This window comes from Humulus lupulus, chromosome 7 (genome assembly GCF_963169125.1).
Source record: "Humulus lupulus chromosome 7, drHumLupu1.1, whole genome shotgun sequence".
Lineage (NCBI taxonomy): Eukaryota > Viridiplantae > Streptophyta > Magnoliopsida > Rosales > Cannabaceae > Humulus > Humulus lupulus.
The window spans coordinates 66,987,356-67,001,052 of record NC_084799.1 but is presented as its reverse complement, the minus strand read 5'-3'; the positions used below and the strand labels follow the sequence as shown (position 1 = coordinate 67,001,052).

Below are 13,697 nucleotides of genomic sequence, written 5' to 3'. Positions count from 1 at the left end.
TTCTTGTGTTCTGTTCATATTTGTTGCTGTTAATTTCTTGGTAATTTTTTCGGTTCTTGTCAGGATAATCTAAATCACATCAACAATATCTATATTTTATTTTAAGAAAAAAGTAACTACAAAACACAACCCAATCGATTCAAACAACGTCTACTACCCAAAAGTAGGATACACTAGCTAGTTTATTTAGACATACTTATAAGTATATGTGGTGTTTAATTCTCATAGTAACAATATTGACAGCCACATGTCAATTCCTTATTCATCTATTTCTTGTATCCGCTTAGGTCAGTATATATATATATATATAGAGAGAGAGAGAGTTGTAATACTTTTATATTATGTAACAAAGTAGAAAGAAACATAGAGTGAGTTGATTCTTGGAGAGAAAACAGAGTAAGAGAGTGTGTACCATTTACTTGTTTGTTTTTTCAAAGAGTGATTGTTCACAGAGTGTTTGAGAGTTTTGTGAGAGTTGTCAAGAACATTTGTCTTGACTGGGTTTGTATTGTTACTGTTCTTAGTGGATTCAAGAACTCATGTGTGGACGAGCTCTAGCTGGATGTAGGTTCCATATTGGGGCTGAACTAGGGTAATTTCGTACTGTATCTGTGAATGTTCTAGATTAGTCTCAAGGCTTGTTGTTGTGATATTCCAACAGAATATAATTTTTATTTTGAGAAAAAAAAAGTATGCACGAAACACACAACCCAATCGACTCAACTAAATTATCTTAAACAGTACTGAAATTCCGTTTTTAGTAATTACCAAATTAATGAAACCATGTGAATTAATTAAAGTGCGGAATGGTAATTAACTGTTTATACAGATAACAGTTCTGTCGGGACAGAACCCAAACTTGTTACGACAGAAACTGAACACAATAAAAAGACAGTGCAAAACAATAAAGAACACAACGAATTTTTACAAGGTTCAGAAACCCTTTCGGATAACCTACTCATTGGGGCCACGCCCAGAGAATAAAACCAATTAATAAAGAATCACAAGTACAAAAATATTGACTTAAACAAAACAAGACTCCCTCTTGAGATTTGCCGCAACTTTGTTGTACTTCTCTTCACTAATCTGATTTTGATTGAAATGCTCAACCACTTGAACTCCCTTCAATGGCCAGCGAGTGCTTGCATCCTCCCGACACAAGGCTTGTAAAAATCTTCTCCCGAAGACTATAAACGTTGTGTTCAAATTACAATGTGTATTCACTCATGAACATGGTATAAACTCACCACTAAAACTAAACACACATAATTCTACAAGATCACATGAATACTTATGATCTTGAATACAAAGAGGAACTCTCACAAATATTACAATAATGCTCACGAATAATGTACCAAAGAGTTCACCTTTCTCACTGCCTTTAGAGCCCTATTTATAGAGTCATTTTTCGTGCTCATAAAGGCAGAGAAATAATTCTTCTAATAAAGGCAAGAATAATTGAAGATATTCTTGATTGATGAAGAGTTGTCTTTTTTAGAAGATGCTAATCCGAAAGATACAATTTTGGTGGGGACAGCTCAGACATGTGTCGGATTAAAAACAAGCTCAAAAAGGAAACAACAATTAATGATATTAAGGAACCAGTTTCCTGTTTGTAATTCTTGAGCTGCACGAAAATATATAAACAAATAAACCAGAAACAACTTTGGGTAAGTACCGAATATTTGCAATATAAATCTTCCATTTATAAACAAAATGGGACAATACAAGCTAAATAAGGAAGCTCACAATTATCCAAAATTCACAAAATGGGAAAGTGGATTTCCGAAAATTATAATAAAGGGAAAGAAACAATTCCGAAAATTATAATGAAGGGAAACAATTAATTCCGAAAATTATAATAAAGGGAAACAATCAATTTATCTTTTTAAAAAAGATGTTTTTATAAAAATGTCAATTATAGGATTTACAAGTACATTATTAATATTCTTAATTATCGACCCAATATAGTGCACGTCGGACAAATTAACCAAACCAAAATTAATTAACACACATCTCAAAGCATATATATGGCATGGTTATGATATGTAATTAATGGATGCATTATGTCTCATAAATTATGGCATTTTGATGGAAGTGGCTGCTTCAAGGAGAAGGGCAAAAAGCACATACGGGGTCGAGAAAAATGGGGAGTGATCACTTTCATCAATTGCAAACACTTTAGATGGTGGCCATTGCTTTATCATACTCTCTTGGCGCTCTGGCTTGAATAGTTTGTCCTTCATTGTCTTTATAAACACTCTTGGCACTACTATGTTTTCCAAACAGCCGTTTTTTACTACGTTCGCTGAATGTAAAGCCCTCGCTGGTGATGGCCTCAGCAACATTGATGCTAGTATGAAATCCTGATCATATATAACATCACATCATCAACATTGATACAAAATTAATAGTTTCTTTATATGTATATGTCGTAAAATCTTTATAGGATCCCAAACTTAGAAAATGAAAACAAGAAAAAAAGGGCAAAATATTAAGAGGGTGTTTGGCACATTAACTAAAAAATTGTTTTTTGTTTTTAAAAGCTAAAAACAGTTTTTTGAAAACAAATGGAGTGTTTGGCATTGTTTTTAGAAAATAATTTTTAAAAACAAAGTTACAAAAAACAGAAAATTTTGAGAACAAGAAAAAGTTGTTTTCTGTTGTTCTCAAATTTTCTCACTTCTTATTTTTCATCATTTTTTCTTTCAAATTATTTTATCTCATTATTTATTACAAACTTTTAAAATATTTTTCTCTTCGTAAATATATTTATTAATTTTTTATTTAAGATTTAAAAAAAATAAAACTAAAAAATTATTTTTAGAAAACATTAACCAAACACCTCTTGTTTTTTAAAAACTACAAAAACAGTTTTTTATTCTCATTTCTGAAAACACAATTTTGAAAACAAAAAACAGAGAACAATACCAAACAAGCCTTAAGAGTTTATACATTTTTAGATTTTGTGTTTTGTTTCATTAATTATTAGACCAGACTCTATATTTTGATAAATTATTTTTTGAATTATGTGTTTTGTAAAATAGTTCAAATAATATATCTATTTTGATAAATAAAAAAATGAATATAACAACACATCTGTTAGGCAGAATGGTTGTGTTTTTGTTCTTAATTATTAACTTGGTAAATTATTTATCATTTTAGTTCAAAATATTTGATCAAAATCAGATTTAAAAGTATGTTTGAACAATTTTACAAAACACAATATCCAAAAAGTAATTTGTCAAAAGACAATCTAAACAAAGAATGTGACAATTTACATAGTCTAAAAAAATACAAACCCCAATATTAAACATAAAGAAAACAAGAACACAAAAACAACATTGGTTCATACCAAACAATGGACTTTCTATTAGTAAAGAAAATCAAAACAAGTAACAAACACAATTCTTGGCAATTTGTCCATAGCAACCCGCAACTCAAGGTTCTACGGTCACAATAACGGTGGAACAATCCAAAAGAACTATCAAGACAAAACTTTCTCTAGACGAGACAACCAAAATGCCTGACGACACATTAATTCCCCCACCCAATAAAAACTTAGATGAACAAAACCAGTGACAAATCCTTCTTCAACTTTTCTCTCTTGCTCTCAAACAATAAAGATTCTCTCACTTTTCATAGAGAAACCTCTCAGGACAATGTAGAGCTCAATGACGGAGACAAGGGGGCTGGAGGTGGCCATGACCCCCTCAACTTTTTCTTAATTTTTTTACATACTTATATTAATTAATAACTTAGTTATTATTTAATAAAAAAATAATAAATTAACAAATGTAATAATTGAAATTTGGGTTTAAAGTTTACAACTATTAACAAAATTATGTATAAGGCTCATAATTAAATTGGCCCATATTATTTGTTAGTAATCTCGACAAAGTTAGCGAAGAAGCTTATATTAGTCTTTAATCTTCCTCTTCCACCAAAATTTTCTTCTCGAATGAGCCAATACCCTTCCAATCAAGAGCCCCTAATCAAGGTCCTCCACCAAGTAATTAGTTATAATTATCTTTTATGATTTTGTTATTTGTTATAATTTTTTTTGTTGGGTTTATTTGTTATGATTTTAATATCTCATGGATTTTATTTTATTAATATAATTAACTAAATGCCAGCAACTAATTAAAACTTCATAAGAATATATATATATATACATCGTTTGTTACAAAGCAATACAAAAGGTTGATAAAACTGATATCGTTGGTTGTCATATAAGATGCTATAATTTAATTGATTGAAAGATTGATTGTATTGCTGTGTGGTTATGGATTGTAATTTGTACATAATTACAATTGACAAATCTATTACATTTAAAATTATATATTTGTGTTGTTATAAATTTTGATTTATTTTTCTCTTATATATAGTTTCACAATACAATTTTAGGTTCAAATACTCTTCATGGTCATGGGAAAGCATACAATTGATGCATTTTTTTTAAAAGAAAAGGCATTGAAGATCAATAATTTCAAGAAAATGGTCAAACATCTATTCCAAATTCTAAAAATTTAGTTCCCACACATCCTAAGAAGGTTTTAAAGAATTGAAAGTGAAATATTTGATATTGCCTCTTTGGAGCGTGATCCTGGAAAACGTCCTCCAATTTAGGAATATCCAATTAATCAACAAGATAAAATTCGTCAAGCTTATATCAAAGCTGGACCATATCAAATCAAACTTGAAAGTTATCCGCCATCCGGATCAAAGGAGCATCTTCGAAATTTTTGTAGCTCTTGGTTTGAATTGTTTCCTCTTTGGCTAGAATACTCTCCATCAGTTGATGCAGTATTTTGTTTGCCTTGCTATTTATTTAGTAAGCCAATTGGACAGATGGAAGCAAATAAGTTTGTTCTTGGAGGCTTTAAGAACTGGAAGAAAGTCAACGATGGAAATAATTGTGCTCTCTTACGACATGTGGGTAAAAATCCTAACTCAGTTCATAAAAATAATGTAAAAGCCTACAATGATTTGATGAATGCTTCAATACATATTAGAGGTTTTATTGAAAAACAAACTTCCGAGCAAATTGAGAATAATAGATTAAGACTTCAAGTTACAATTGATGTAGTCAAATAGCTTGCCTTTCAAGCTTGTGCCTTTCGAGGACGTGACGAAAGTAAAGAATCAATTAATCTACTTGATTTGATGAGTTAGGAATGAAAACCTTAGCGGTACGTAAAGGAGATGGAATCCAGAGGATAGGGTGGAATTGACCCCAGTATGCCAATCCAAGTCAGAAGACTGAGTCTCAGAGTCAGTCAAGAGTCCTTCCATACCGAGTAGGAAGGTCAGATCGATGAGATCGCTCAGTCGCAGTGGAGTTGTTTGGAGTTTCCTTGGTGGACAATATAGAGCCAAATCAGACTTGTGAGGTCAGTGAACTAGGTGGAAAGTGCAGGTATGAACTTCTGAAGTTATTGGCATCTTACAATGATAAGGTAATGGTGATTTTTATTCTTTTATATATCATTTTCTAAAAATTGTATTCTTTTTTATTTCTTATATTTGTATGTTCTTTCATAAAATAATTTGTTTAATTAAAATTAATGTATAGGTTGCAAGTGTTGTTCAAGAAAATGCTCCTTTAAATGCCACATATACATCACTTGATATTCAAAAGGAGATTCTTTATATATTTTCCAACAAGGTCAAGAAAGAGATTCGTCAAGAAATTGGAGACTCAAAATTTTGCATCATAGTAGATGAAGCACGTGATGTGTCCAAGAGCAAATGGCTCTTGTTTTGAGATTTGTAGATAAAGAAGGGTTCATTCGTGAACGATTTTTTGGTGTTGTCCATGTACGAAACACTACGGCATTAGTTTCGAAAGAAGGTATATTTTTTGTTCTTTCTCAACATAATTTAGCTATTTCTAACATACGCGGGCAAGGGTACGATGGAGCTAGTAACATGAGAGGAGAGTGGAATGGCTCGCAGGCTTTAATTTGTAATGAATGTCCATATGCATATTACATCCATTGTTTAGCCCATCGCCTCCAACTTTCTTTAGTTGAAGCTTCTCGAGAAGTAAGTCAAGTTCATCAATTTTTCTCTACCTTGGTTTTCATTATCAATATTGCTATTGCATCTTGCAAGCGTAATGATGAATTAAAGGAGGCTCAATCTGTTGAACTTTCTACTAAGATTGTAAATGATGAAATCGAATCAGGGACAGGGCTAAATCAAATTGGCACCTTAAAGCGAGCTGGAGATACTCGTTGGGGTTCTCATTTGGATTCTATTTCTAGCTTGCTCAAAATGTTTAATGCAACTTGTGTGGTTTTGAGTAAAATTGCAAAAGAAAAAGTTTCATATTCTCAACATGGAGATTCAGATTTTGCTTGCAATCAATTATTATCTTTTGAGTTTGTTTTCATATTACATCTTGTGAAAGAGATTTTGGAAATTACTCGTATTCTTTATGTAGCCTTACAACGACAATCACAAGATATTTTGAATGCTATGCATATTGTTGCAAGTACAAAAAGGCTACTTAAGAGCTTTCGAGATTCAGGATGGGATTCTTTCCTCATGAAGGTTACATCATTTTGTGAGCAACATCAAATTGATATCCCAAATTTGGATGCTCAATATGTTGCAGGGGTGGAGGATCTCGAAATCAACAAGATAAGATTAGTGTTATGCATTATTATCGAGTTGATATCTTTATTACTACACTTGATTATCAGTTGCAAGAATTAAACTCTAGATTCAATGAACATTCAATAGATTTTCTTGTTCTTTGCACTGCTTTTGATCCTAGAGATGGATTTAAATTGTTCAAGATTGATGATGTTTGCAAACTTGCAGATAAGTTCTATCCTGGTGATTTTTCATAGCAAGAAGTAGTATGTCTAAGAATTGAACTTCAACATTTTCTGCTTGACATTCCAAATCATCCTGAATTACAGAATTTATCTAGTATTCATGAATTGTGTCAAGGCTTGGTGAAAACAAGGAAAGCAACTATGTATCCTCTTATTGACAGATTACTTAGGCTTTTCCTTACTCTTCCTGAATCAACAGCAACTACAAAATGAGCATTTTCTATCATGGAAATTATCAAGACAAAGCTCTGAAACAAGATGGAAGATAGTTTTTTTGAATGATTGCTTAATTGTTTGTATTGAGAAAGAAATTACTAAAAATTTAGTACTGAATCCATTATAGATGAGTTTGCATCTATAAAGAATCGTCGAGCACAACTTACTTATGAAAATAAAAATTGATGTTTTGAATTATCATTGTCGCTCTTATGATTGAGAAACTTGTTATTTGAAAGACTATAACTTGTTTTTAAAGGTTATATACATAGTATATTTGGATCTTTATGATGAATTATTATAAATTATAGTTGTGTAACAATATGAATTATTATGTATGATATTTATTATACAAAAACAAAATTGGCCCCCCTTATCTATAAATTATGGCTTTGTCATTGGTAGAGCTCTCTAATTTTTGTTCTCTCATTTTGATCAGAAAAAAATGACACGTAATAACTTTCAATAACAAAACTATAAAAACACATATATTTAACGATAACTAACCTAATTAAAAGTGTTTACCGAGTTTTTCGAAAACTAGAATTATCAAACATAAGAGAGCAAAAAGAAAGGATTTAAAGAGAATCACTTTTTCACGTGGTTGGGGCGTTAAAGAGCCTTAGTCCACGAGTCTATTGTATTAGAGCTTAGAGAGCTTTAGCAATGGAGTTCTCTGTAAGTTAGAGTAGAGTATGTGCTTACAAAAGAAAATCAGATCCCCTCTACAGTGCACAACTGACCCTATTTATAGGCAGTTGGATGCACTGGACTTGGGTCGGACTAATCCAGGCCCAATACGGATGTAATTAGGATTTTCTCTCTAACGGAGGCTTAATACAAAGGGTTCTATCAAATAAAATACACTAATCAGGGCCCATTGGGCCAACTCAAGCATAACCACGTTGTACAACTGACAACAGTACACAGCTTCAGTCTGGTTCGCGTGGGCTTCTAAGGAGATCCTGGGGACAGGATCCATCAGAGTAGTGGCAGTACTGTTTTGAATAACGGCGTACATTCCGTATGTAACCTCTTATGCAGGTTAGTTGAGGAGAAAAAACTCAGTGTTTCTCGGGGTGGTGTTAGTGTCAGGGACAGTCCATCATATCCAACCCGAATGCCCAATCCGGGTTCATTTACCAATGTCCCGGTCCATTTACCAGGACCCTGGTTCATTTACCAGAGCTCGGGTTCATCCGCTATCATCCCGACCCATTCTTAGACTTGGAAACACCCTCCTTATTCGCACCCTGGACGACGCCCTATACGGGGTCCAGGAAGACGAACCGTGCCCAAGTCATGGTCCCAGCTTCCTCGGTGTGGGGATGTCTAGTGGATAATGTTGGGCTTGTCGATATTTGGGCCACCAGAATTCATTCCTTCCCCGTCCATTGGGCTCAATCTAGGCCTCAGATCCCTTCAGGATAGCCCATGGACCTGGTGTACCATGCCATGTGTGTGGGGAGGAAACGTGGATAACATTTACCCCCCAAGCCTTTATTTGTGTTCGCGTTGTGGAGGCTTACTTCATTTCCTGGATCAATTTTCAGTATCTCGGTTTGTTCCCTGAGAAATGGGTCCATTTTAGTGGGGGACCGCTTGATGTAAACTCGCATGAAAAGTGTTTGCGCCAATATCCCTGATCAAATCCAAACTGCCCGGTTTGTTTACCAAGAGGCAGGTTCGTTTACTTCAAGGAAGCTTGGGTGACCCCTGACCTTTCAACTTCATCATGCTACATGCACGTGTTTCCCTATAACTCGTGCGTCCATATTACTCGCGCCTGACAGATTTGAGGAGAATCTCTTGATTATCGTGTTGGCAGCCAAACGTCAGCGTAAATTCCTAGGTGTCCCGTTTGTACGAGTGATGCTGATGGGGTAATCGAGTGGATCATTTAATATTTCTGCATCAATTGGGACCGTCGGATGGGAAAATTTCTGAAATTTCCTTTTTTGGACCGTTGGATCGGGATGGCGCGAATCGCGACTTGGCGAATCCGCAATCCAATACTTGAGTGGGCTAATTAAAGCCCCTACATAATCTAGGACTGTTAGATGAGGGAAGTCATCCTGAACCATCGGATCAAGAAATGTGCTTTTGGCTCTATAAATACCCCCATATTTTCATTTGCAAGTTTATGCATTCTGGACAACCAGAGTTATAAAGAGAGTTTTTTATGTCTGAATTCGCCGACGAACTTCTTCAACAACTACTCTATTTTTGTCACCGCCTCTTTCCAACATGCCCTATTTCCGTGCCATCATCTGATAGTGCGATCTCAGTTCGACCATTAGACGAGCTCTTGTGTCGCCTCCGTCTGTTCAAAATTGAGATCTTGCCGACCTTATCACCAGAAACATTACAACCTCCACAACCAGTACTTTACAGTAAGTTCCTTGAACCTTTATTTTTGTTTCTTCGTATTTGTTGTTTTGTAGTATTACATCTGCGGCTATAGGGTTATTAGAGTCGGGGCCACTGTTTAGGGTGTTTCTGTGCGTAATAGGTCTATAGAACAAGCGGTCTAGGTCGTCCCGGATCTTCTCAGGGCATTATAGACTGAATTGGGAAAACTGAGAAAAAAATTCTTCTTCCTAGTTCCCGATCAAGATTTTGGGGATCTCCAATGATCCCGGATCTGGTCCGGAGGGGACTCATCCAAGCAGTTCTTAGGAGAGCCCACGTACCTCAACCAATATTTTTGGGTTCTGGTGCTAACTGCTTGGTTGTTAGCTTCCTTTGTTGTTCCCAGGTCACCGACCATGAGTCTTGGCGTTACTCTCCACCCGGAGGAATATGTCCAGTCAGCCCCCATCGTCCTGGAAGGACGCAAACCTCCCAGTGGCAACACATGGGAGATGGACGGGGAGAAAAATAAATTATGAAACTACTGGATGCTGGATGCTTTGGAGAAGCACTTAGGACTGGAATCGACTCCCGGGCTCTTCTATAATCGTCTGACCAGGAAGGAGGAGAGGGCCCATACCAACGTGGGCGAGTTCGGGGCCTGGAGCATGGGCCACATTAGTGCGAGAGCCACTCTCCCGCTCCATGACTATTTCGCACGATTTCTGAAATTCGTGGGGATCGAGCCTTTCCAGCTCCTGCCTTAAACCAATAAGCTTCTCACGGGATGGCACATTTTTTGTGTGGTGAAGGGCATTTTGGAGCCTACCCTGGCGGAGGTGCTATACTTCTACAAGTTGGAGTTGCTGCTCAATGCCAAGGATAAGACCCGGGACGGCTTCTATAGACTGAAGCCTCGTGGCAATTATCATGCCCCTTATAGCTCCTGGAAGCAACCCCCGGATGTCAGACACTACTGGTTCATAACCTCTGGGTTCTTTTTGGAGCGGAATCCCACGTTGGTTCAGATCCACTCCCTTTCCCTTCTCTCCCATCTTCTTCATATAATTTTTTTTCTAGATTTGAATGTTCCCATCACGGTAACTGGTTACCCATTCATGTTTTCATATTTTTATTAGTTTTGTTTTCAAATTTTGTTGTTTCAATAAAGGTTACAGTAAAAAGAAAATGCTGAAAAAATTGATTTGATTTTTTTTATATATATTGGAAAAAACTATTAAAAAATTACAATAATAAAAGATAATAAATAAAAAAATAGTAGAATAATTATGTAATGTTAAAATATGTGTGAAAAAAAAAAGATAAAAGAAAATGGAATGAGAAAATAATAAGTATAAAAATGAAGAAAAAGAAGGAAAAAAACTTAGGAAAGAAAACTAAAATAATATGAAGAAAAAAAACAAAAGAAATGATGAGGGAAAAAAACTGATAAATGAATAAAAATGAAAAGAAGGTGAAAAAAAATGGAAAAATGGAAAGAAAAAATATGAATGAAAAAATTGGTAGAAAAAAATAGAAGAAGAAAAAAAGCTCATATGTGTGAAAAAATAAAAAAAAATGAAAGGAGAAAATAATAAATTCAAAAATGAAGAAAAAATATAAGGAAAAAAACTGAAAAAATATTAACAAAAAAAAACAAACAATACAAATGAAAGAAAAAAAATTAGATAAATGAATAAAAATGAAAATAATAAGAAGAATGGAAAGAGAAAAAAATATGAAAGAAAAAATTTGTAGAAAAATAAAAAGAAAAGGGAAAAATGGAAGAAAAAATAAGTAAAAAAAAATAACTGAAAAATAATTAAAAATGAAGGAAAAAAATAACATTTAAAATCAAAGAAAATATAACTATAATAAAAAATGTGGCATTTCTATATTTTAGTTAACTACTAATTATGTTTCTCATATTATAAGTTTTTATTTAATAAACTTTCTCATACAAATTTAAAATAGTATAATTCCTATATTTTTGTATATTAATATTATAAAAATCATATTTTTTTTAAATTCCCGTGAAAAAATCTAATAATTATCATTATTTAATTTTGGTGTTTTTAATTACCTCAACAGGGCTCTCATTGTACAGAACTTGGCGCCGAAGTTCAGGCTTAACCATGACCCCAGTTGGAGGTTGGTCTGGTCCGAGTCCAAATATGAATTCATATGCATCAATTTCTCTCAGCTGCTAGAACACATTTTACGAAAAAATAATCATTAACCACCATATAAGACATTCGAATCAGGTTAATATTATAGCTTGACATTTAATGTGTAATACTATACATTTATTTATATATATATATATATATACTAGATACAAGTAATACGTTGTTTAGTTTATTTATAGAATTTATTAATTATTTTTATTAAATTTATATTAATATTATATAAATTTTAAATAAATATCATATTTTAATTAAATAATTTATTTATTTTTGTTTAAGTTTATATTTGTTTTAGTTTTTAAATTTAGGAGTGACAAGAAGAAATTATATATTATATGTTTAATGTAATATTAAATATTATATGTAAATTTTAAATTTAAATTTCTTGCTAGTTTTTTTAAAAAATTAATTTGTTGCTAATTCACATTAAATTATATTATATGTTTAATATGATATTATTCTAATAAGTGAGTTTAAATTTAATTAAATTTTATTTAAGTTATAAAACGTTTGATTTTATTATTTTTAAATGATTATCATTCTAAAATATCTCAAAAATATCATATATTAATTTGTTTAATTATTTATTATTTTTAAATAACTATCATTGTAAAATATCTCCAAAATATTATATTTTAATTTGTTTAATTATTTATTATTTTTAAATAATTATCAATGTAAAATATCTAAAAAAATATCATATTTTAATTTTTTTAATTATTTATTTTATTTTATTTAAATTTAAGTGTTTACAAACTAACATTAAATATAAGAATATTCCGTTAAAGTTAACATTAAAAAAATACTAAACGGTTAAAATTAAGAATTTCCGTTATCTACACACTTTTATATAGAAGAGATATATTACATACAATCAATGTGCAATATGCACGTTTGCTTATTTTATTTATAGAATTTATTAATTATTTTTATTAAATTTATATTAATGTCATATAAATTTTAAATAAATATCCTATTTTAATTAAATAATTTATTTATTTTTGTTTAAGTTTATGTTTGTTCTAGTTTTTGAATTTGGGAGTGACAACAAGATTATATATTATATGTTTAATGTAATATTAAATATTTTAAGTGGATTTTAAATTTAAGTTTCTTGCTAGTTTTTTTAAAAAAAAAAAGCAATTTGTTGCTAATTCACAATAGATTATACTATATGTTTAATATGATATTATTCTAATAAGTGAGTTTAAGTTTAATTAAATTTTATTTAAGTTATAAAACGTATGATTTTATTATTTTTAAATAATTATCATTGTAAAATATATAAAAAAATATCATATTTTAATTTGTTTAATTATTTATTATTTTTAAATAATTATCATTGTAAAATATCTAAAAAATATCCTATTTTAATTTTTTTAATTATTTATTTTATTTTATCTAAGTTTATGTATTTACAAATTACCGTTAAATATAAGAATATTCTATTAGAGTTAACATTAAAAAAATAAAAACCCATTAAAATCAATAATTTCTGTTATCTACACACTTATTATATAGAAGAGATATTAGGTAGAAGCACTTAGTTTTAAAGTTGTAAACGTTGTCTATAATTTTAATAAAAACTAGTTCACTGTTTTTTTTTAAATATATATAATAGAATGAATTATAGTTCTATACTTTATATCAATAATCTCTACATATATGACATCTAAACACAACGTTGACATAAATATATATTTACATGGCTACATGACACATATAAAAAATACAATAACATTTTAAAAGAAATTAATAATAGAAATAAAATAAGAATAGAAAAGTTATAGTGTAGATAATAATATATTGTTTTGTTAACCGGAATATTTTAAATATTCAACTGAATATATCTTTAAAATTAATTAAAAATAGATATTTATTAATTTTATTAATATAAATTTAACTTTAAATTCAAATGTTATAAAATATCATTATTATAACAATATTTAATATAAGACTACAAATATAAGAATTATATTAATATAAATTCAAATTCAAATATTATAAAATAACATTATTATAATAATATATAATACAAGACTAGATATTTAATAATTATATTAATATAAATTTAAATATTATAAAATGTTATAAT

At 31.1% G+C, this 13,697-nt stretch overlaps 1 protein-coding gene across 4 annotated transcripts in view; it reads right to left on the bottom strand.

The window, feature by feature from the left end:
* Positions 1-921: 921 nt before the first annotated feature.
* LOC133788240 (pheophorbidase-like) overlaps positions 922-13,697 on the bottom strand; it is a 55,631-nt gene continuing 42,855 nt past the window's right edge. The window contains exons 3-5 of one of the 4 annotated variants that reach the window (XM_062225641.1): positions 11,500-11,622; positions 2,134-2,366; positions 922-1,627 (exon numbers count right to left, since the gene is read on the bottom strand). In XM_062225641.1, the coding sequence (XP_062081625.1) occupies positions 1,594-1,627; positions 2,134-2,366; positions 11,500-11,622 (390 nt within the window). In that variant the 3' untranslated portion in view covers positions 922-1,593. Of the gene's footprint in view, positions 1,628-1,879; positions 2,367-11,499; positions 11,623-13,697 lie in introns of those variants that run through there. The other 3 variants (XM_062225639.1, XM_062225640.1, XM_062225642.1) reach the window with 3 other exon arrangements.